A 25,764-nucleotide genomic window follows, 5' to 3' on the forward strand; every position below is an offset into this window, starting at 1 on the left:
CTTTTGCTTGATCCCTGGTACCACGCTGCCCGCAACCTGCTGAACCTGGCTTGTGACCCCGACCATTCTCTGCTCGCTCCTCTTGTACCTCGCTGCCTGCACGATACCGACCCGGCCTGCCTGAATACGCTTACTTCACCCGACGATCCATCCATCCATCCCGCACGGATCACTTCAGTAAGTCTGCCTGCCTCTTCCCATCAGACTCTGTTCCCGCACTCCCCTGCCAGTACTCTCTACCACAGCCGGACACACTCAGGGGTCGCGACCTGGTTCCAGTCTGCACCAAGTCCATCCCCACCATCAGGGGACCTGGTGAACAGTAGGCTGGGACTTATGCAGGCCATAGACGGGGAGAAAAACGGCAGATTTTTCTTTTAAAAAACAAAAAATCGGTCGTTCAAGCGGCCGACGTTCCCATCAATGGTAAAAAAAATCGGCCGATTTTCATCCTGTCTACAGCTGGCAAAAAGTGTCCCTGCAGAGAGCTCTGCTATTTCTTTGACAGTTCCTTGACATTTACAGAGGTTGCAACAATGTATCTATTTGTATCCATTTAGGATACAGATGTTTTTATTCGGAAACAAATAGATACAATGTTGCAACCGCTGTAAATGTCAAGGAACTGTCAAAGAAATAGCGGAGCTCTCTGCAGAGACACTCTTTGCCGTACTGGAATTCCTCTTATTTTTCATCCTTCTTCTTCTTCTCCTTCTTCATCATCATCCTCTTCTTCTTCATCATCATCCTCTTCTTCTTCATCATCATCCTCATCTTCTTCATCCTCCTCCTCCTCTTCTTCTTCATCATCATCCTCCTCTTCTTCTTCATCATCCTCTTCTTCTTCTTCATCATCCTCTTCTTCTTCTTCTTCATTATCATCATCCTCTTCTTCATCTTCTACTTCTTCATCATCATCCTCTTCTTCTTCATCATCATCATCCTCTTCTTCTACTTCTTCTTCATCATCATCCTCTTCTTCTTTTTCTTCATCATCATCCTCTTCTTCTTCTACTTCATCATCCTCTTCTTCTTCCTCTTCTTCATCATCATCCTCTTCTTCTTCCTCTTCTTCATCATCATCCTCTTCTTCTTCCTCTTCATCATCATCCTCTTCTTCATCATCCTCCCCTTCTTCTTTATCATCATCCTCCTCTTCTTCATCATCCTCCTCCTCTTCTTCTTCTTCAACATCATCATCCTCTTCTTCATCATCATCCTCTTCTTCATCATCATCCTCTTCTTCATCATCATCCTCTTCTTCTTCATCATCCTCTTCTTCTTCATCATCATCCTCTTCTTCTTCATCATCATCCTCTTCTTCTTCATCATCATCCTCTTCTTCATCATCATCCTCTTCTTTTTCTTTTCCTCTTGCAGGTCACTGCTCATGCGCAGATTTTTTACCGGTAAAAAATGGGCCAATTTGCCCATTATTGCCGCGAAAATCGGCCGATCGGCAAAATTGGGCGATTTTTTTCCAACTTTACCGGAAAAAAAAAAAAACGGCCAAAATACCGAAAAACGGCCGAACAAATAGCCCACCAACGATCCGAAATTCGGCCGATTTTCGACCCATCTATGGCCTGCATTAGACCCTGCGCCCTGAGGAAATCCGTGCTGTGGGCTCGGCCTGCCTGACCGCTCCACCTCTCCAGCCCTGACTGCACTGGTACCTATTAGTTTAAGGTTTATTGCACCTGTTGTACAAATTTATGTCAGTGTTGAGTTTGGTTGTTTGCACTGCGTTTATGTTTGTGTCGTCTTTAATAAATTCTATTGTGTTACACGCTATACCTGAAGTCTGTGATTCCCTGTGTCGGTCCACACACCTCTGGTCATACCTGGAGAAGCATTATAACCCCTAGAAGTTGTTTTTTATGCCATTTGTATCCCATTGGGGAGATTTATCTTCACTCCTTGTCCCATAGGCAAAACAGGAAGTGAGAAGAAACCCCTGCAAATTAAGGGAATCCATTGGGGGTCACCAGAACTACTAGTGTCCCCCTTGGAAGATTTCCCCTCTGTTATTGATAAGGGGACAGCCCATAGTTTGGGATTTTTTTTTTTTATTTCACTTTTGATGATAACGGTAAGTAGGTCAAATAGAGGGTGAATCTCCCTGAGATCAGAGGTGGCAACAAAAATATAAAAATATGTGTTCTAATCCCTCTCCACTCTGTCCAAAACTACAAAAAGTGTAACCTTTAGTTATATAAGGTGTTATAGTGAGCGCAACTGCAAACAACGTATAAATGCATATACACAGAAAATGTTACTGAGCAGCTGATACACCGAAAAGGTAACCAAAATAAAACCTCCAATCAAACATATATGTTAAGTAAAATGGTGCAGCGCTAAATACTAGAGTACAGTTCATATACATGCGTGATATCACTCTAAAGGTGATCAAATGCATAAAAGTTCGATGCAATAGTGCGGATCATGTAAAGATCCTAATTCAAGGTGAGTGGACGTCCTGATCCAAGGTGTGATAATAGGTGTGATCACACAAATAGGTGAAAAACGCACTCACCAGATGTGCGTTTAATACACGCAATATGTAATCCTGCGTCACCAGGCAAAGAAACGATCATCAGATCCCAGATCAGATTGTACCCAGATCATCATCCCGGCTCCACGGACGTAAGGTCATCCGAAACCGCTACCAGGTATCACCACCAGGGTCCTGAGTCCTCCAGATGGGCACATATGTATTCATAAGGTGGTTAGGTGTCCTGCTGCTGCTGCCCCCCCTGACGCGTTTCGTGCGATGCACATATTTATAGGGTCCAAGCCCTGGACCCTATGAATATGTGCATCGCATGAAACGCCTTATGAATACATATGTGCCCATCTGGAGGACTCAGGACCCTGGTGGTGATACCTGGTAGCGGTTTCGGATGACCTTACGTCCGTGGAGCCGGGATGGTGATCTGGGTACAATCTGATCTGGGATCTGATGATCGTTTCTTTGCCTGGTGACGCAGGATTACATATTGCGTGTATTAAACGCACATCTGGTGAGTGCGTTTTTCACCTATTTGTGTGATCACACCTATCATCACACCTTGGATCAGGACGTCCACTCACCTTGAATTAGGATCTTTACATGATCCGCACTATTGCATCGAACTTTTATGCATTTGATCACCTTTAGAGTGATATCACGCATGTATATGAACTGTACTCTAGTATTTAGCGCTGCACCATTTTACTTAACCTTTAGTTATACTTTAAGTGTGACCTCTTCCTCCTGTATGTGTGTTGGTTACAGCCCTGCCATCCCTGCCCGTGTGTGAGTAGGGTAGGCAGAGCTGCTGTTAGAAACCACGAGCCCCAATACAGCCAGCCTGACAGCCCCCCCCCCCCCCCAAAAAAAAAGCACAGTTTACTATGCTTCGGTTATGAATGAACACAGTGAATGGTCAGTACCGATCAGTCATTGTGTTCATTCAGGAATGAAAGGGACTGGTAAATGTGATATATTTACTGGACCCTTCCCCCACTCTCCATCTTGAAGGATCCTATTGTGTGCTTGCAGCTGCCGATGGGAAGGAGAGGAGGAAAGCCAGCAGTGCTGCGGGGGTGGGAGCACACAAAAACGAGAAGCGCACCAACCTTGTGCATTACCTCAGTAACCAAATGTTATTAATTAAAGAATGGTACTCACAAACAGCGAATAAAATCAGGCATGTAGTCCTCAAAGGGACTTCAGAAATATGGAGCCAGCGCGAATCCCATCGTGAGGGTAGGCACTCAGTACAGCTGACGCGTTTTTCGAAGGCCGTGCCTTCTTCATCAGACGGCCTTCGAAATGCGTCAGTTGTACTGAGTGCCTACCCTCATGATGGGAGGGTTCTCAGCTCAGCCAATGCCTGAGCTAAGGGCAGATGGATTCCAGAAAGTAAATGCTACATGAATCATCTACCCTTTTTCAAGATGGCCACAGACAGAATTGCTAGGGGCTGTTTTTCATAATGATTTCTCAGCAAAATATAGCATTGACACATCTTAGATTGTAAGCTCCTAGGATCAGGCCCTCCTATCCCTCTTGTATTGAACTGCATCGTTGCTGTATTGTCTCCCGTTATATTGTACAGCGCTGAGCAAACTGTTGGCGCCATAAATCCTGTATAATAATAATAATAATAATAATAAATCCTGTATAATAATAATAATAATAATAATAATAATAATAATAATAAATCCTGTATAATAATAATAATAAATCCTGTATAATAATAATAATAATAAATCCTGTATAATAATAATAATAATAATAATAAATCCTGTATAATAATAATAATAATAATAATAATAATAAATCCTGTATAATAATAATAATAATAATAAATCCTGTATAATAATAATAATAATAATAATAAATCCTGTATAATAATAATATATAAATCCTGTATAATAATAATAATAATAATAAATCCTGTATAATAATAATAATAATAATAATAATAAATCCTGTATAATAATAATAATAATAATAATAATAAATCCTGTATAATAATAATAATAATAATAATAATAATAATAATAAATCCTGTATAATAATAATAATAATAATAAATCCTGTATTATAATAATAATAATAATAATAAATCCTGTATAATAATAATATATAAATCCTGTATAATAATAATAATAATAAATCCTGTATAATAATAATAATAATAATAATAATAATAAATCCTGTATAATAATAATAATAATAATAATAATAATAATAATAATAATAATAATAAATCCTGTATAATAATAATAATAAATCCTGTATAATAATAATAATAATAATAATAATAAATCCTGTATAATAATAATAATAATAATAATAATAATAATAAATCCTGTATAATAATAATAATAATAATAATAATAATAAATCCTGTATAATAATAATAATAATAATAAATCCTGTATAATAATAATATATAAATCCTGTATAATAATAATAATAATAAATCCTGTATAATAATAATATATAAATCCTGTATAATAATAATAATAATAATAATATAAATCCTGTATAATAATAATAATAATAATAATAATAAATCCTGTATAATAATAATTAGAAAAAAACTGCATGTGGTCCCCCCCAAAATCCATACCAGATCCTTATCCGGGCATGCAGCCTGGCAGGTCAGGAAAGGGGGGGGGGGGGACGAGCGAGCGCCCCCCCCCTCCTAAACCATACCAGGCCACATGCCCTCAACATGGGGGGGTGCTTTGGGGCAGGGGGGCTCCCCCCCAAAAGCACCTTGTCCCCATGTTGATGGGGACAAGGGCCTTTTCCGTTAGTGGGATAATTGATCGGCCATTTTTTGGGATTTTGGCACATTTTATCGATAAATTTGGGAAAAAATTGGCCGATTTTTCTGAGCGGCCAACTTTCGTGGCAATAATCAGCCAATTTTTTTTCCAAATTTACTGATAAAAAAAAAAGGGGCAAAATCCCGAAAAACGGCCGACCAATTAACCCACTAATGGCCCGAAAATCGGCCGTTTTTTTTTTTTTTCAGCCGATTTTAGACCCATCTAAAGCAGGCCATAGATGGTTCTAATATCGGCCGATTTTTCAGCCGGAAAAAAAATTGGGCCGTTAGTGGGTTAATTGGTCAGCTGTTTTTCGGGATTTTGGCACATTTTTTTTTTATCGGGAAATTTGGAAAAAATCGGCCGATTTTGCTGATCGTCCGATTTTTGCTGCATTTATCAACAAATCGGCCAATCTTTTTACTGATAAAAAAATCTGCGCATGAGCCGTGACCTGCAAGAAAAAGAAAAAGAACAAAAAGAATTAAAAAAAAGAAAAAGAAAAATGCAGGCCATAGACAGGATGAAAATTGGCCGATATCGTCTGTGGCCGGCATTAATGTTTCAGCTGTCAGCGGGGTTCCCCACTGACAGCTGAATTTTAAATAATTTCTGTCAATTAAATAAATATTTTAAAAAACTGTGTGGGGTCCCCCCTCCCATCCATACCAAGCCCTTGGGGTCTGGTATGGATATTAAGGGGTAACTCCACGCCGAAACTAAAGAAAAAACTGCGCAGGGTTTCCCCTAAAATCCATACCAGACCCTTATCTGAGAATGCAGCCCGGCAGGTCAGGAAAGGGGGGGGGGGGGCGAGTGAGTGCCCCCTCCCCCTGCCTCCTGAACCATACCAGGCCACATGTCCTCAACATGGGGGGGGTGCTTTGGGGCGGGGAGGGCTCCACCCCATGCCTTATGCAGAAGACAGGGTGACAGTTCTTAAATAGGTAAGGGGCGGGGCCAGCCGGGGACATCATCCGAGTGACCCCTGCCCCATGTGACATTGATGTCACATGGGGTGGGATCACATGCTTGATGTCCCGGCTGGCCCCGCCCCTTACCTATTTAAGAACTGTCACCCTTTTTAAACCACCGGTTTTCGACCCGTCTATGGCCGGCATTAATGTTTCAGCTGTCAGCGGGGTTCCCCACTGACAGCTGAATTTTAAATAATTTCCGTCAATTAAATAAATAATAAGAAAAACAGCGTGGGGTCCCCCCTCCCATCCATACCAAGTCCTTCGGGTCTGGTATGGATATTAAGGGGTAACTCCACGCAAAAATCTAAAAAACAATGGCGTGGAGCCCCCCCCCTAAAATCCATACCAGACCACTATCCGAGCACACAGCCCGGCAGGTCAGGAAAGGAGGGGGGGGGGACGAGCGAGCGCCCCCTCCCTCCTGAACTATACCAGGCCACATGCCCTCAACATGGGGGGGTGCTTTGGGGCAGGGGGGGCTCCCCCCCAAAGCACCTTGACAAGGGCCTCTTCCCCCACAACCCTGGCCGGTGGTTGTGGGGGTCTGCGGGTGGGGGGCTTATCAGAATCTAGAAGCCCCCTTTACCAAAGGGGGCCCCCAGATCCTACCTCCCCTCAGTGGTGATTAAATACCACCAAAAAAAGCTCTGTCTCAAAAAATGCTAAAAACTTTGTTTGGGTACAGTGTTGCATGACCGCGCAATTGTCATTCAAAGTGCAACAGCTCTGAAAGCTAAACATTTGCCTGGGCAGGAAGGGGGGGGGGGGGGACAGTGCCCGGTAGGCAAGGGGTTAAGATTAGTGTGGTCCAGGGGGTGGCATGGGGGTGACAACATCATTATCAGATTATTCATCTATATAGCCCTGACATATACCATAGTGCTGTGCAGAGAACACACCAATGCCTGCACCAGAGGAGCTTACACTCTAATGTCCCCTCCCCCCCACAGTCAGCTCAGTCTCTGCACCAGAGGAGCTTACACTCTAATGTCCCCTCCCCCCCACAGTCAGCTCAGTCTCTGCACCAGAGGAGCTTACACTCTAATGTCCCCTCCCCCCCACAGTCAGCTCAGTCTCTGCACCAGAGGAGCTTACACTCTAATGTCCCCTCCCCCCCACAGTCAGCTCAGTCTCTGCACCAGAGGAGCTTCCACTCTGCACCAGAGAGGTTGTGCTGCAGTTGCTCTCCCTCTCCAGACACTAGGGGGCCAGGCCTGCTCGCCTGGCCCCAGAAACATGGCCTCTTCTGGGCTAGGCTCAGACCATGCTCCCCCTGAGGGACCCAGCTTGCCTTCCCATACTTCACCAGCACCTGAAGACCTTGGCTGTGGCCCTAAAAGTGGGGAATCCCTCCCTGTCTTTAGAGAGCGGGTTGCTGATTATCTGGTGAGAATCGCAAAGGAGGAGGAAAAGTTGGTGAGTCTGAAAACTGACTACAAGAAGAAGAAAGTTCTCCATGACAAGTCATGGAGCAGCAAGAGGCAGAGCATGAAGCCGGAGATGAAGGGTTTGGAGGTCGCCATTAAGAAGCAGCAGAATCTGGTAAAGACGCTGAAGGAGAAGAGCGGAGCTTTCAGAGAAAAGTTCCGGAATGAGGAGAGGTTCCGGAAGATGAAGGGAGACTCCGGTAAGGATCCAGCATCGGCGGTGGCAGTACGGGTGGAGAGTGAGGAGGGGGTCCTGGATGCTGCCCCTGCTATCCCATCCACCTCAGGATCTGCTTCCCTGGAGGAAATGTCAGCCTCTGCTTCCCTCCCTCCACAGCAAGCTGGAGGAACAGCACAGGAGGTAGAGGAATATGGCGGAGGACTGCTAAAGTACATTGAGGAATTGGAGTCTTCCCTAATTGGAAGAACTTTCCGTTTTTCTGAGGACTCTGAGGATGAAGATGACGGTGAGGACTCTGTACCTGGTCCTTTAAAGGAGAAAAAAACAGAAAAGCCGCGCTTTATTAAAAGTGACAGTTTGGACTCCAGTGTGGACAGCCATGTGCACTGCAGTGTTTTGGAGGGAAATCCTCCTGTGTGTGCACAGAGCTCTGCAGGGAAGATGGCTGCTGTGCCTGCAGGACTGCACTCTGCTGGGACTGAGGACTCTGATACCAGGAACCCTGGGACTGTGGACTCTGCTGGGGGGAAGGTAAAGGGGGGATCTGACACACTTGCTGGACAACCTCTGCTGATGGCTGCAAATGCAGCAGAAAATGGTGGGAGGGAAATTGTCAGCAGCACTCTGAAAGGGGTTGCTGAAACCCAGGGGAGAGTGACCAGGAGTGGAAGGCTTTTGCCTAAGAGGAGTATGTTGGGGGAGGGGGAGACAGGAGCATCTGGTGTGAGTGGGTCTGCTGGGAGCAGTAGTGCCACGAGTGAAAGGAAACATATGGATGATAAGAGTGCTTGCAATGCTGGAAAGGGGAATGCCTGTGTGTTGGTGGATGGAGGGACTGCTGCTGCCTCTGATGGTGGTCTGCAGAGCAGGGGCTCTGAGGTTCCTGCAACCAATGGGCGGGGTGCAGCTTTAAGGTCCACTACATCTAATGCTGCAAATAAGACCTATGCTGGGGCTCTGGCTGGGAGGAGGGGGTCACATCATGTTGTCAGCTCTGGGGGGAGGTCTGCTGCAGGTCTGCCATCTGCACCCCTGTCCTTCAGGAGGAGGAATTTGGTGCAGCTCAGATGGGAAGGTGGGGGTGCTCCCCCGGTCAGGATGTCGGTGGTGGACAGGATTTTGGAGATGGGGTTTAGGGCGGATGACATCTTCGCCTTGATCAGCCCTGTAGGATCCTCTGAATATGATCTGTCCTTTGTGCGCCCCGAGTCTCTGGATATATTCTGGGAGAAGTATGAACACATGTATAAGGGTCTGCCGGAATGGAGGGGACTCGTCCCAAAGGTTGTCTCACGCCAACCTCTAGTGAAGACGGTCACCATTCTAGTCCGGAATGAGTCCATTCCTTCGGCTGACTTGGCTGTCTGGCTGAGGAGATTTGGGGAGCTACTTGCACCCCTGAGGAAGATTGTGGATGAGAGAGGGATATGGACTGGTGGGTGGTCGGTGCAGATGAGGTTGTATGTGTGTGGGAATGTGGTCCAGCATCTGCCCTCCTCAGCCTTCATTGGGAAGGACAGGATTGTGGTGTTCTACCCTGGGCAGCCCAAGCTCTGCAATAAGTGCGGTTCTCGGGGTCACTTCGCCTCCTCATGCCCAGAGATGAAGTGCTCCCTATGTCAGGATCTGGGGCACCTGGCTAAGGATTGTAATATCATCAGGTGCAATCTGTGTGATAAGGTTGGCCATTCGTACAACCGGTGCCCTGAGGCCATGCACAACCAGTCAGCTTTGGTGGAAGAGTTTTTTCGTCTGGACATGGAGGAGGCAGAGGAGAGGGGGGCTGGGCCAGGGGTCCCCAATGTCTCTGTCCCTGTGGTCCCAGTGTCTGATGGTCCCTCTAATGTGTCATCTCCGTGTGTTGTGCCCCCTGAGTCAGTGTCCGTGGATGTTGTGTCTGATCCTCCTGTGTCAGTTTCCCCAGAGGTAGTGGGGGCTGTGGAGGGAACTGGACCAATGTGTATGGTTGCACCGACCCCCCCTCCCCGGCGTCGGAGGGTCAGAGCGCGTGAGGCGCTGGGGGGTGGAGTGAATGATGGTGGGGGTGTTGGGGTGAAGGTTGGGGGGACTGCTGTGGTGAGTGGAGAGAGTGGGGTGGATGATGTTGTTGGTGATGGTGGAAGGGAAGGGGAGGGGGCTTTGCGGGCCGGTTTATCAAATGATGATATGGAGTGGTTGGAGGCAAAAAGGAAGTCTGGGAAGAAGAAGCGGAAGAAGGATGTGCTTGTACCTGACCCTGGGAGGGTGGAGGTGTCAAACACATTTGAAGTGTTATCTGAGGTGGAGGATGAGGGATCTTCAGGGGATGAGTCTCTGGTTTCCATGGAGGAGGAAACACAGAGGACTATGAAGCGTGTAGGGTCTCCAAGTAGGGAGGGGGGTAAGCAGGCTAAGAAACGGGTACCTCGATCATCCTGATGGCGGTTCCCACTCCTTTGAAGGTGGCGACCATTAATGTCGCCAGCATAAAATCAGTAAGCGCTCGTAACATGGCCTTATTTTTGCTCAGCAGGTTTGATGCTGACATTTTCTTTTTGCAGGAGACCAGGTTGTCCAGTTTGGGGGATGTTCATATGGCGAAGAAGGAGTGGAGGCGCGGCCCCTCCTTCTGGTCTCTTGCGGCCGAGCCTTACACTGGAGTTGCGGTACTTTTTTCCGGCATGGTAACCTGTCGGCGGATTATTGAGGTAGAAATGGGGAGATGCATGGTCTTAGACGTCTCCATGGGGGGGCAGGACCTGCGCCTGATTAACATCTATGGGCCCCAGACAAAATGGGACAGGAAATGCCTCTTCATGAAGATCAAGCCTTTCCTTTTTACAGCCCAGCAAGTTGTCTTCGGTGGTGACTTTAACACCGTCACTAGGACTAAGGACAGGAGAGGGACCGGAGTCAGGCTGGACTGTGACGGGTTTTTTTTAAACAAAATAGCTAGAGAGGCAGGTCTGGTTGATGTGCACATTCATTGCTGCCCAGACGACACGGGATTCACTTTTCAGAGAGGTTCCAGTCAGAGTAGAATAGATAGGTTTTTTTTAAAGGGGAACTCCGCCTTCTCGGCACCAGTGTGTCAGGCGGTAGAGTTTTCCGATCACTGTATTCTGTCTGTGACTCTGAGTGGCCCCGATACACCACCTAAGGGGAGGGGTACCTGGAAGCTGAATTCGGCACTCCTGGACGATGAGAAGGTGAGTCAATCCTTTGAGGATTTTTTTCAGGCACAGGTATCAATCATGGACGTTTGCAGCAGTAAGTCCGAGTGGTGGGAGCTTACAAAACGAAGGATCGTTGGGTTTTTCAAGGCCATAGGAAGGAATAAACAGCTTGATAAGTATGTCACCTACCAGCGTCTGCGGAGGAAGCTCGATCGGCTTGTCTCGAATAATGGAGATCCAGAAGCGATCTCTGAGGTTAAACTCTTGCTCAGGCAGTGTCAATATGACAGGCATGCCTCTTTGGTTCTGGAAAGGGATTATGGGAAATATCACTCGCCCGACCCTTACCAGAACTGCAAACAAGGTAGAGCAGTTAAGTCAGTTGTGGGCCTGGTTGACAGTACGGGTTCCCTGACAAAGTCCAAGTCAGGGATCCTGGAAACCTCCAGGTCATATTATGCTGACCTCCTGGGTAGGAGGGACCTCGATCGAGCGAGCATGTCGGGTTTTCTGGACTCTACTCCAGGACTGGGAAATGGCAGTTCTCCTGTGAGGTGACAGAGGACATCACGGCAGATGAGGTGGTGAAAGCTATTGATCAGCTTGCCATGAAGAAGTCGCCTGGGCCAGACGGATTGACAGCCGAATTTTATAAGCACTTTAAGGTGACTCTGGCCCCATATTTGGTGGAGGTGTTTAATGGCTGTCTGAGAGAGGGTTCGCTCTCTCCCTCCATGCGACAATCTGCAGTGATTCTTCTGTCAAAGGGTAAGGATTCCTCGAGAATTGAGAATTGGCGGCCCATTAGCCTTCTCAATGTTGATAGGAAGATATTGGCAAAAATTATTTTCTGGCGTTTATCGTCTGTTGCGGGCAATTTACTTTCTCGCCATCAGCACTGTTCGGTTCAGGGAAGAAGCACTTTTTCAGCGGTGTTAGCTGTCCGGGAGGCCCTGGAGCGGTGCAGGGCTGCAGGCTGGGGAAAGTTCCTGCTGGCATTGGATCAGGCCAAAGCTTTTGATCGAGTCAATCATGAGTACCTATGGCTGCTTCTTGGCAAGTATGGCCTGGAGGGGGGCTTTATCGATTGGCTAAAGACCTTATACAGAGGGGCTGAAAGCTTCATGCTTGTGAATGGTTGGATTGGACGACCCTTTGAGGTTGGCTCAGGTGTGCGTCAGGGGTGTCCTTTGAGTCCTCTGCTATATGCGTTTGTAATCGATCCCTTCATTCGGAGGTTAGAGAGCGGACCGTTGTGTGGAGTTCCTTTGGGCATTCCTGGGGAGCCCCCTCTGAGGGTCGTGGCCTATGCTGATGACGTGTCTGTTTTCATCTCCGGGACGCAGGAGGCAGAGGAGGTGGTCTCGGTGATGGAACAGTATGCTGAGGCATCTGGCTCAAAGATCAATCAGGATAAGAGTGAGGTTTTCTGGATGGGAGAGGAAGGCGAAGGCTTTACCCTTCCGGACGCCTTCCCAGAGCCCCAGCAGGAAATTAAAGTATTAGGCATCAGATTTGGTCCCGGTGATTACGGCCTTGCAAATTGGGTAAGCAGGCTACAAGATGCCGATGCCAAGGTGGCCAGCTGGAAGGATTGGAAACTCTCTTACAGGGAAAGGATTGACCTGATTAAAACTTACCTGATCCCGGTATTTCTGTATGTCAGCTTTGTCTGTGTTTTGCCAGTGTCTCTCTATGCGAGGATCTACAGTTGTTTCTTCCAGCTGTTATGGGGGCACAAACTGAACCTCATTAAGAGGGCTGTAACCTACCTTCCCAGGCGGATGGGTGGCCTAGGTATGGTCAACCCGGTGGTTTTCTTTTCTCTGATGTTTTTGAAACATAATTTTGGTAGCATGCTGGCAGAGGAACCGCCTGGGTGGGTTGGTATTTTTCAGTCCTGGTTTAGGCCTTTTCTACGGAGCTGGGAGAATGGTGGGCCAGTGAAAAGCCTGAGGGTCCAACATGGTAAGCTCCCGGCTTATGTTGCCCCGTGTCTGAAAATGCTTCGGCAATGGCGAGTGACGGCGGAGGAAATTAAATCTCTTCCTAGGAAGGCCCTGGAGAGGAGGGTTGTTGAATCTGCCTTTAGCGAGCCATTGGCCTTGAGGGATTGCCCAGGCCCGGTTATGAGGGAGGGTCTGCGTTTGATGAATCTGGAGAGAATCCCTTTAAAGTTTCGGGATTTGGCCTGGCTCTCGTTCCATGGCAGACTCTATGTGAAGGGCAACCTGAAGCATCGCTCTGCGGAGAACCGTGGTTGTCCAAGAGTGGAGTGCGGTGGGGTGGAGGAGACGATGGACCATTTCTTGCTTCAGTGCCCCTTCAATATAGAAGTCTACAAGCGGGTGGGTGGGGCTCTGGGGATCCCTTTCCTTTCCCGCTTGAGTTACGCGGAGTGGTCTTACGGTGCCTTTCAGACTCACCGGGATTTTGATTTTGAGACACTTTTTCTAGTTAGCTTAGTAGTCCGTTACTACACGTGGAATGCACGGTGTCAGGTTTCCATTCGCAAAAAAGTCCTTCCTGTCGAGGTGGTGGTGAACAACATTCTGGGTGAGGTTGGGAAGATTCGGGGTCTTGAGAAGGACAGGTGGCGGCCGGGAGCCTGGACAAAGGCGTGGAGGAATGTCAGGTCCCCGTAGCTGCTGTCTGTCAGTCTCTGGGGGCGTGGCTTCTCTTTCTGTCCTTTCACGTCCCCTAGATTTTGTAACATCAGATTTTTGAAGAAAGGCTGCATGCATGGGATTGATGTATGGGGTGAATGTACGGGATGAATGTGTGGGATCAATGTATGGGGTGAATGTTTAATCGTTTCTTAGCCTGAGGGGGTGTTTAGGTGACGGCCAGGATTTGTTATTTTGCTGAAGTAAGCTGGTTTTGTTTAAAAATACATATTTTTATTCTGTATATATGTAAATATGATTTTTATGATGTTTTTTGTTTGCAAGATTTTAATAAACAAAAAATTTACACTCTAATGTCCCCTCCCCCCCACAGTCAGCTCAGTCTCTGCACCAGAGGAGCTTACACTCTAATGTCCCCTCCCCCCCACAGTCAGCTCAGTCTCTGCACCAGAGGAGCTTACACTCTAATGTCCCCTCCCCCCACAGTCAGCTCAGTCTCTGCACCAGAGGAGCTTACACTCTAATGTCCCCTCCCCCCACAGTCACACACTATTATTATACATTTATATAGCTCTGACATATTCTGTAGCGTTGTACAATGTGTCTCGGTGTTCTCTGTACAACGCTACTGTATATGTCAGAGCTATATAAATGTATAATAGTGTGACTCTGGGGGAGGGGATATTAGAGTGTAAGCTCCTCTGGCGCAGAGACTGATGGGACCGTGGGGGGAGGGGACATCAGAGCGTAAGCTCCTCTGGCGCAGAGACCGATGGGACCGTGGGGGAGGGGACATCAGAGCGTAAGCTCCTCTGGCGCAGAGACCGATGGGACCGTGGGGGAGGGGACATTACAGTGTAAGCTCCTCTGGCGCAGAGACCGATGGGACCGTGGGGGGAGGGGACATCAGAGCGTAAGCTCCTCTGGCGCAGAGACTGATGGGACCGTGGGGGGAGGGGACATCAGAGCGTAAGCTCCTCTGGCGCAGAGACCGATGGGACCGTGGGGGGAGGGGACATCAGAGCGTAAGCTCCTCTGGCGCAGAGACTGATGGGACTGTGGGGGAGGGGACATCAGAGCGTAAGCTCCTCTGGCGCAGAGACCGATGGGACCGTGGGGGAGGGGACATCAGAGTGTAAGCTCCTCTGGCGCAGAGACTGATGGGACTGGCTCGGTGTTCTCTGTACAGCACTGTGGTATATATCAGAGCTATATACATGCATAATAATAGTGTGTGACATTCCTGTGGTGAGGTCTCTGTACACCGTTCCGGTATAGGTCAGCCCCATAGCGGTGTTTCTCACCGATCGGATCCTCTCCTCCTCTACCCTCCCTGACATGGTCCCGGTCGTAGCTCTTCTTTGCGGAAGAGTCACCATAACAACCGAACTTCCGAATCTGCCGCCTAGAGACCGAGGTGACTCAGGATTGGCTAGTCTCTGCAGATGGCAGGAAGCCTCGGACGCCTATTGGTCGAATTGAGGCTGAATTAGCCCGCCCTCTTCTCTGCCAGTTACGTAGGGCCGGGAGGAGAGAACTGAGCTCTATCTAATGATAGGATTGGCTAAAGGGAGGAGGGGCGGGGTCTGTGGCTTGCCTTCCTCTTAGTTTTGGAGCGTCACATAAACACATTTTTGCGGCCAGCAGAGGGCGGAAGATGTCTGTATTGGTTGCCGGGCTCCGATAGCTCATGGTGCGCTGAGGAGTGACGTCAATAAGCAGCGACCCAAGTGGAGCAGAATGAGCAGGTGACAGATGGGAGCAGACACTGATACACTGTAACACTGAGAGATGAAGGGGGGCAGACACTGATACAATGTAACACTGAGAGATGAAGGGGGGCAGACACTGATACAATGTAACACTGAGAGATGAAGGGGGGCAGACACTGATACAATGTAACACTGAGAGATGAAGGGGGGCAGACACTGATACAATGTAACACTGAGAAACAATTATGGGTGGAGCAGACACTGATACAATGTAACACTGAGAGATGAATGGGGGGGGGCAGACACTGATACAATGTAACACTGAGAGATGAATGGGGGGGGGGCAGACACTGATACAATGTAACACTGAGAGATGAATGGGGGGGGGGGGGGGGGGGGGGCAGACACTGATACAATGTAACACTGAGAGATGAAGGGGGGGGGGCAGACACTGATACAATGTAACACTGAGAGATGGGGGGGGAGCGGACACTGATACAATGTAACACTGAGAGATGGGGGGGAGCGGACACTGATACAATATAACACTGAGAGATGGATGGGGGGGGGGAGACACTGATACAATGTAACACTGAGAGATGAATGGGGGGGAGCGGACACTGATACAATGTAACACAGAGATGGGGGGGGGGGGGGAGCAGACACTGATACAATGTAACACTGAGAGATGAAGGGCGGCAGACATTGATACAATGTAACACTGAGAGATGAATGGGGGGGGGTAGACACTGATACAATGTAACACTGAGAGATGAATGGGGGGGCAGACACTGATACAATGTAACACTGAGAGATGAATAAGGGGAGCAGACACTGATACAATGTAACACTGAGAGATGAATGGGGGGGCAGACACTGATACAATGTAACACTGAGAGATATGGGAGGGAGGGGGGGCAGACATTGATACAATGTAACACTGAGAGATGAATAAGGGGGAGCAGACACTGATACAATGTAACACTGAGAGATATGGGAGGGAGGGGGGGCAGACATTGACACAATGTAACACTGAGAGATGAATAAGGGGGAGCAGACACTGATACAATGTAACACTGAGAGATGAATGGGGGGGAGCTGACACTGATACAATGTAACACAGAGATGGGGGGGGGGGAGCAGACACTGATACAATGTAACACTGAGAGATGAAGGGCGGCAGACATTGATACAATGTAACACTGAGAGATGAATGGGGGGGGGTAGACACTGATACAATGTAACACTGAGAGATGAATGGGGGGGCAGACACTGATACAATGTAACACTGAGAGATGAATAAGGGGAGCAGACACTGATACAATGTAACACTGAGAGATGAATGGGGGGGCAGACACTGATACAATGTAACACTGAGAGATGAATGGGGGGGAGCTGACACTGATACAATGTAACACTGAGAGATGAATGGGGGGGCAGACACTGATACAATGTAACACTGAGAGATAAATAGGGGCGGAACAGTTACTGATACAATGTAACACTGAGAGATAATTGTGGGTGGACCAGACAACGATACAGCGCCTTGGTGACTTTCTTGGTCATTACTTCTCCATGGCTTGGTATGGGAACTGTCGTTCTGACATGACTGCAGAGCAGTGACTGTCGGGGTGGTTTGCTGGGACTGTGCGCTGCCCACCCCCCGGGGACTGCATTGCTCTATAGGGCCAGGATTGTCTGTTTCTTGGTGGCACAATGTTCCATTGTAGACTGATGACTGTCAGGTGTCAGTGCTTTCTCTTACCATATGGACTTTCTTTAAGATTTTTATATTTGCACGTAGTTTATAGTGTGATATGTTTTTTTGATGCAGATCAGTGTGATTTGTACCTCCCGATTTCACTGTGACATGCAACTTCATTGAACAGAAGTCAATGCAAGCTGCAATGAAATTGCAAAAATGTAGTGCAGGAACTATCTTTGAAATTGTGCTGATTAACCTCTTCCTGTCCGGCCCATGTAGGTAAACGACCAGACAGGAGCACTGCCGATGCGGGTGGATGTTTCTAAACGCCCCCCCCCCCTATCCATTGCCTGTGCACGCTCCCGCGATCGGTTCCTGCTGTGTCCAGAGGAACACAGATCGCTGTACGGGACCTCTCTGTAAGGTCCTGATCATGTGATCACTGATTGGCCAATCGGTGATCACACGAATGGTAGTAAACGAGATGTCACCTCCTGACATCATTGCTTACTACGTGTGAAATCTGTGAATGATCACAGAGGTCACATGGTACAGAGCTATTCACAACGGCCTTGTACCATGTAACAAGCTGTGACCAATCACAGCTCACACAGTAGTTCTCAATGGCTGCAGGAATGCAGACAGAGAAGGAGAAATCATTGCTTTTACAGCCTTTATGGGTGTAAAAGCAATCAGTGTAAAAAAAAGAAAAAAAAAATCATCACCCCCCACACAAGTAGTACAGTGTCACCTTGGTGACACTGTACTGCTAGGGTGACAGTATTAAAAAAAAAAATTATATAAAAATGTAAAAAAATTTTTTGAAAAGTTATAATTTTTGGTTATAAACTAATTTGGATTATTTTTTTTTTTACTAAAAAAATAGATATATTTTGGCCGAGATTTATGAAGAAAGATTGTTTATTTGCAACATTTTATAAGAAAAACACTTTTATTTTCAACATTTTTGGACTTTTTAATTTATATAGAAAAAAAATAAACATCCCAGTGGTGAACAAATACCACCAAAATAAAGTTTTATCTGTCTCAAAATTTAAAAAAAAAAATTCATATGGGTACAGTGTTGCATGGCCGCGCAATTGTCATTCAAAGTGTGATAGCGCTGAAAGCTGAAAATTGCCCTGGACAGGAAGGGGAGGAAAGTGTCCGGACTGGAAGGGGAGGAAAGTGTCCGGACTGGAAGGGGGGGAAAGTGTCCGGACTGGAAGGGGAGGAAAGTGTCCGGACTGGAAGGGGGTGGGAAAGTGTCCGGACTGGAAGGGGAGGAAAGTGTCCGGACTGGAAGGGGGTGGGAAAGTGTCCAGACTGGAAGGGGGTGGGGGAGCGTCCGGACTGGAAGGGGGTGGGGGAGCGTCCGGACTGGAAGGGGGTGGGGGAGCGTCCGGACTGGAAGGGGGTGGGGGAGCGTCCGGACTGGAAGGGGGTGGGGGAGCGTCCGGACTGGAAGGGGGTGGGGGAGCGTCCGGACTGGAAGGGGGTGGGAGAGCGTCCGGACTGGAAGGGGGTGGGAGAGCGTCCGGACTGGAAGGGGGTGGGAGAGCGTCCGGACTGGAAGGGGGTGGGAGAGCGTCCGGACTGGAAGGGGGTGGGAGAGCGTCCGGACTGGAAGGGGGTGGGAGAGCGTCCGGACTGGAAGGGGGTGGGAGAGCGTCCGGACTGGAAGGGGGTGGGAGAGCGTCCGGACTGGAAGGGGGTGGGAGAGCGTCCGGACTGGAAGGGGGTGGGAGAGCGTCCGGACTGGAAGGGGGTGGGAGAGCGTCCGGACTGGAAGGGGGTGGGAGAGCGTCCGGACTGGAAGGGGGTGGGAGAGCGTCCGGACTGGAAGGGGGTGGGAGAGCGTCCGGACTGGAAGTGGTGAAGGCTAGGTTCACACCTATGCAGTTTGCGTTTGATCCGTTTCTGTAGTGTTTTTTTTTTTTTCAACTTGTTGCTGGGCAGATTAAAATGCAAAATGCATCAAACACACTCCATGCTTTTCTGCAGCGTCTCCATTGAAGTCTATAGAACCGAAAACGCAACGTTTTGTGTTTTTAAAAACAGTACCCGACCCTTTCCAAAAACCGCACCGGGTGAAAACGCGGAGATGTGAACCTGTCCCATAGGAATTCGTGTTAAATGGACTGTAGTGCGTTTCTGCAAATCGCAATGGAAAATGCATAGGTGTGAACCTAGACTGAGACCGTGCCATAGAAATACATTGGATGCAACTTCATGCGTGATTTGTAAATGGAATGTTGCACCTGAAGTCGTAGTGATGTGAACCGCAGCTTATCGAAAACAATGTCATTGGCGCAAATTCACATAGAAATCCGGATAAAAACGATATTGGCAGTGGAATAGGCAAAATGCACATCCAATACAGTCTACTACTACAGAATCCAGAGAGCATCATCCTGCACATACATCATGGAGCAGACGTGGGAGGGGATCACAGCCACGTTTGGGCCCATGCATAGCTGGATCACCAGAAGGAAGGGATCATTTACTGGGCCATCTGCGGCTGCCACACCCCATCACATTTCCGGGAACAATTCCTGTTGATTAAATGAAATCGATCCAAACTACCACCGTTGCTCTCAAATCTTTGTTTTATTAAATCGATCACAGTAAACATCGCAGGTACAAAGTTTGACGAGTTTCGACTAAACAAGCCTTAGTCATAACCTATTTTTATGGGTTATGACTAAGGCTTGTTAAGCTGAAACACGTCAGTATTTGTACCTGCGATGTTTTTTTCTGTGGTCGATTTAATAAAACAAAGATTTGAGAGCAACGGTGGTAGTTTGGATCGATTTCATTTAATTCTGGAACAGATATTATTATTATTATTATTATACAGGATTTATACGGCGCCAACAGTTTGCTCAGCGCTTTACAATAGAAGGAATAGGAGGGCCCGGCTCGTGGAGCTTACAATCTAAAGGAAGGGGGAGGGGATACAAAAGGTGATAGCTGCGGGGGATGATCTGACGGAGGTGATTCAAGTACAGTTCTTAGGTGGAGGTGGGGTAGGTTTCCCTGAAGAAGTGAGTTTTCAAAGATCGCCTAAAGGCAGACAGGGTGGGGGCTGACCGGACATACTGTGGTAGGGAGTTCCAGAGGATGGGAGAGGCTCTGGAGAAGTCCTGGAGGCGAGCGTGGGAGGAGGTGATGAGGGAGCTAGAGAGGAGGATATCATGGGAGGTGCAGAGTGGTTGATTTGGGCAGTATCTGTGGATGAGGTTGGCGATGTAGCTAGGGGCAGTGTTGTGGATGGCTTTGTAAGCTGTGGTTAGTATTTTGATTTTTATATGTTGGGTTAGTGGAAGCCAGTGGAGGGATTGGCAGAGAGGGGCAGCAGTCGCTGATCGGTTGGTAAGGTGTATGGGTCTAGCAGCAGTCGCTGATCGATTGGTATGGTGGATGAGTCTAGCGGCAGTCACTGATCGGTTGGTAAGGGGTATGAGTCTAGCAGCAGTCACTGATCGGTTGGTAAGGTGGATGAGTCTAGCAGCAGTCACTGATCGGTTGGTAAGGTGTATGAGTCTAGCGGCAGTCGCTGATCGGTTGGTAACGTGTATGAGTCCAGCAGCAGTCACTGATCGGTTGGTAAGGTGGATGAGTCTAGCAGCAGTCGCTGATCGGTTGGTAAGGTGTATGAGTCTAGCGGCAGTCGCTGATCGGTTGGTAAGGTGGATGAGTCCAGCAGCAGTCGCTGATCGGTTGGTAAGGTGGATGAGTCTAGCAGCAGTCGCTGATCGGTTGGTAAGGTGGATGAGTCCAGCAGCAGTCGCTGATCGGTTGGTAAGGTGGAGGAGTCTAGCAGCAGTCGCTGATCGGTTGGTAAGGTGGATGAGTCTAGCAGCAGTCGCTGATCGGTTGGTAAGGTGGATGAGTCTAGCAGCAGTCGCTGATCGGTTGGTAAGGTGGATGAGTCTAGCAGCAGTCGCTGATCGGTTGGTAAGGTGGATGAGTCTAGCAGCTGTCTCTGATCGATTGGTATGGTGGATGAGTCTAGCAGCAGTCGCTGATCGGTTGGTAAGGTGGATGAGTCTAGCGGCAGTCGCTGATCGGTCGGTAAGGTGGATGAGTCTAGCGGCAGTCGCTGATCGGTTGGTAAGGTGGATGAGTCTAGCAGCAGTCGCTGATCGGTTGGTAAGGTGGATGAGTCTAGCAGCAGTCGCTGATCGGTTGGTAAGGTGGATGAGTCTAGCAGCAGCATTCATAATAGACTGAAGGGGGGATAGCCTGTGTAACGGTAGACCAGTGAGGAGGGAGTTGCAGTAATCGAGGCGGGATATAACCAAGGCGTGGATAAGTTGTTTTGTGATGTCATTGGTCAGGAAGGGGAGGATTTTGGAAATGTTCCGGAGGTTGAGGCGGCAGGATTTAGTGCCGGGTGTTTGTTTTCTATGTTTACATACTAAGGCCTGGTTCTCACCAATGCAGTTTGTGTTTGATCCATTTCTATGGTGCTTTTCGCAGGCATTTTGCGTTTTTGCACACTTTTTTTGAATGCATTTTGTGGGTTTTTTGGCCAGGTTGTTGCTGAGCAGATTAATAACAGTCAAGAACACCTCACATGCATTTTCTGCAGCATCTCCATTGAAACCTATTGAGCCCAAAGCTCAATTTTTTGCGTTTTTAAAAAAAAAAAAAAGTATCTGACTCTTTCCAAAACCGCAGTGGCTGAAAAACTGGTAGATGAACGTGTCCCTTAGGAAATCATGGACTGTAGTGCGTTTCTGCATAAAGCACTAGAAAATGCATTGGCCTAAGGGAACCTTCTCAGGTCCAAAATTCATATTGAGCAGAATTAAGTCCGGCCCTCTGCAATGGTTCCAATTTCCTATTTGGCCCCTTGGGAAAATTAATTGCTCATCCTTGTGTTATTATTAGATGACAACGCTCTGTCCAGGTCTATTAATTGTGCTCATGTGTTGTCACCGTGTCACGGAAAGGTTTCTTCACAGTAAGAGCTGTGAGAATGTGGAATAGACTCCCTCCAGAGTTGGTTGTGGCCAGCTCAGTGGATTGCTGTAGGAAAGTCCTGGATTCTTTCTTGGATACACAGAATATAACTGGATATAACATTTATAGGGAAAGGTGATCCAGGGAATATCCGATTGCCTCTCGGGGGATCAGGAAGGAATTTTTTTTCCCTGCAGGAGCAAATTGGATCATGCTTTGCTGGGTTTTTTTTTGCCTTCCTCTGGATCAACTGTGGGTGTAGGATTACAAATTTTATTTTTTTTTTAACTGGATGGATGTGACGGGAGTGACTTTGGGTGGGGGGCCCATGGAACACAGCTCACTTTGGAGAGGTGGGGAGACCCCTGTCTCAGCTCCCCATATCCCTATTATGTGTAAGTCACCCTGTGCCTGTTAGGGGTACAGGGCGATCTGTCCTAATATTGTGTGGGCTTTGTGTCAGACCGTGTAGACATGTTTAGGAGATAGGTGGGGTTGTGGATTGTTTAACCCCAGCATGTTATCCTATGTGTCCATCCCCGGCATGTTCTCCTGTGTGTCCATCCCCGGCATGTTCTCCTGTGTGTCCATCCCCGGCATGTTATCCTATGTGTCCATCCCCGGCATGTTATCCTATGTGTCCATCCCCGGCATGTTATCCTGTGTGTCCATCCCCGGCATGTTATCCTATGTGTCCATCCACGGCGTGTTCTCCTGTGTGTCCATCCCCGGCGTGTTCTCCTGTGTGTCCATCCCCGGCGTGTTCTCCTGTGTGTCCATCCCCGGCGTGTTCTCCTGTGTGTCCATCCCCGGCGTGTTCTCCTGTGTGTCCATCCCCGGCGTGTTCTCCTGTGTGTCCATCCCCGGCGTGTTCTCCTGTGTGTCCATCCCCGGCGTGTTCTCCTGTGTGTCCATCCCCGGCGTGTTCTCCTGTGTGTCCATCCCCGGCGTGTTCTCCTGTGTGTCCATCCCCGGCGTGTTCTCCTGTGTGTCCATCCCCGGCGTGTTCTCCTGTGTGTCCATCCCCGGCGTGTTCTCCTGTGTGTCCATCCCCGGCGTGTTCTCCTGTGTGTCCATCCCCGGCGTGTTCTCCTGTGTGTCCATCCCCGGCGTGTTCTCCTGTGTGTCCATCCCCGGCGTGTTCTCCTGTGTGTCCATCCCCGGCGTGTTCTCCTGTGTGTCCATCCCCGGCGTGTTCTCCTGTGTGTCCATCCCCGGCGTGTTCTCCTGTGTGTCCATCCCCGGCGTGTTCTCCTGTGTGTCCATCCCCGGCGTGTTCTCCTGTGTGTCCATCCCCGGCGTGTTCTCCTGTGTGTCCATCCCCGGCGTGTTCTCCTGTGTGTCCATCCCCGGCGTGTTCTCCTGCGTGTCCATCCCCGGCGTGTTCTCCTGCGTGTCCATCCCCGGCGTGTTCTCCTGCGTGTCCATCCCCGGCGTGTTCTCCTGCGTGTCCATCCCCGGCGTGTTCTCCTGCGTGTCCATCCCCGGCGTGTTCTCCTGCGTGTCCATCCCCGGCGTGTTCTCCTGCGTGTCCATCCCCGGCGTGTTCTCCTGCGTGTCCATCCCCGGCGTGTTCTCCTGCGTGTCCATCCCCGGCGTGTTCTCCTGCGTGTCCATCCCCGGCGTGTTCTCCTGCGTGTCCATCCCCGGCGTGTTCTCCTGCGTGTCCATCCCCGGCGTGTTCTCCTGCGTGTCCATCCCCGGCGTGTTCTCCTGCGTGTCCATCCCCGGCGTGTTCTCCTGCGTGTCCATCCCCGGCGTGTTCTCCTGCGTGTCCATCCCCGGCGTGTTCTCCTGCGTGTCCATCCCCGGCGTGTTCTCCTGCGTGTCCATCCCCGGCGTGTTCTCCTGCGTGTCCATCCCCGGCGTGTTCTCCTGCGTGTCCATCCCCGGCGTGTTCTCCTGCGTGTCCATCCCCGGCGTGTTCTCCTGCGTGTCCATCCCCGGCGTGTTCTCCTGCGTGTCCATCCCCGGCGTGTTCTCCTGCGTGTCCATCCCCGGCGTGTTCTCCTGCGTGTCCATCTGCGTGTCCATCCCCGGCGTGTCCTCCTGCGTGTCCATCCCCGGCGTGTTCTCCTACGTGTCCATCCCCGGCGTGTTCTCCTACGTGTCCATCCCCGGCGTGTTATCCCGTGTGTCCATCCTCGGCGTGTTCTCCTACGTGTCCATCCCCGGCGTGTTCTCCTACGTGTCCATCCCCGGCGTGTTCTCCTACGTGTCCATCCCCGGCGTGTTCTCCTACGTGTCCATCCCCGGCGTGTTCTCCTACGTGTCCATCCCCGGCGTGTTCTCCTACGTGTCCATCCCCGGCGTGTTCTCCTACGTGTCCATACACACATAGCCTGGAATCAACATTTTTTGGATGGGAAAAACCCAGGACTAGTGAATTTCTAGTGGAGTTTTTTAGCTGTAAAAACACAGTAGAACGCTGCAAACTGGCGTTTTTGGATTTTTTTGACAGAAAAAAAATTTTTTTTGATAAAATTTTTTTCGAAAAACGGAAAACGCCACTACACGCGGCAAAACACTGCTAAACACTAATGCAAAAATGCTAAATAACTCGTTATTAAGGTGACTTTACACAGCTAACATTACCAGCACTATCAAAAAGCCCCGTGTGCATGAGGGCTCGAAAACAACATGGCAGTGCGGGGCTCCACCTACTGCGTCATTCATTCACAGAGTTCTTCCTGCCACCAGGCAGACAGCTTGTTGTTCCTAATGAACTGCGAGGGGCGCTGATGAGCGCTATGTATAGGCAGACAGCTACATTAACAGTCTGCAGGAGCTGACATTGCACCTGCGATCTGCTGATCATGAGTGCAATGCTTTACAGGCTCCTTTTAACCTACAAAAAAAAGTGCATAATTATATTTTTTTTTTACGTGAACTCGGCCTTTTCTTTTTCTTAGGCACCCTGTTCACTGTTTAATCTTTTGTGAGGTGTGATAGCCATGACACTTCCTATCAGATTGAGGGTTAGAATATAGCTGATGTTGCCCATCCTTCCTTTGCTCTATTGATCTGCTGCTGGCTAATTACAGTCTCCTGTTACCTGACCCAGAACCCCACGAAGAAGAAAAAAGTCTAAAAAATACAGTTATTTATACCCCTTGCAGACAAGGAATTATACATATGTAGCGTCACTGAAGTGGGTCTTCTTCCATGGGGCCACGTATGTTTATACCTGTGTTTTGTGCATAGCGCACTCCCAAGCCGTCACTGACCGTACCAGGTATCATTCTAATGCTTGCAATCCAACAATCCAGCAGAACTAACTCTTGATCACACGATCGCTGTGTTAGCGGAAGACTTGGCTATCACAGTTCTTCATAACAGTACAGCCTGCACCCTTTACTTTGTCTCCTCTTGAATGGAAAAGGACAAAGCATATCAACAAAAAAAAAAAGATACATTGTATACTAGAGGAGAAGAATGGAAACTAAAAGATACATTGTATACTAGAGGAGAAGAATGGAAACTAAAAGATACATTGTATACTAGAGGAGAGGAATGGAAACTAAAAGATACATTGTATACTAGAGGAGAGGAATGGAAACTAAAAGATACATTGTATACTACAGAAGAGGAATGGAAACTAAAAGATACATTGTATACTAGAGGAGAGGAATGGAAACTAAAAGATACATTGTATACTAGAGGAGAAGAATGGAA

General features: G+C 48.5%; 1 protein-coding gene across 2 annotated transcripts in view; it reads left to right on the forward strand.

Annotated features, from left to right (window-relative positions):
* Window positions 1-15,375: 15,375 nt before the first annotated feature.
* Window positions 15,376-25,764, forward strand: part of TDP1 (tyrosyl-DNA phosphodiesterase 1) — a 207,973-nt gene continuing 197,584 nt past the window's right edge. For both annotated transcript variants that reach the window (XR_016308296.1, XM_089661659.1), the window contains exon 1: window positions 15,376-15,449. Coding sequence is in view for 1 of the 2 variants with exons in the window: in XM_089661659.1 (XP_089517785.1) it covers window positions 15,442-15,449 (8 nt within the window). In the remaining variant the exon portion in view is untranslated. The remainder of the gene's footprint in view (window positions 15,450-25,764) is intronic.

This window comes from Staurois parvus, unplaced genomic scaffold (genome assembly GCF_062004578.1).
Source record: "Staurois parvus isolate SC_StPar_1 unplaced genomic scaffold, SC_StPar_1.0 ptg001362l, whole genome shotgun sequence".
NCBI lineage: Eukaryota > Metazoa > Chordata > Amphibia > Anura > Ranidae > Staurois > Staurois parvus.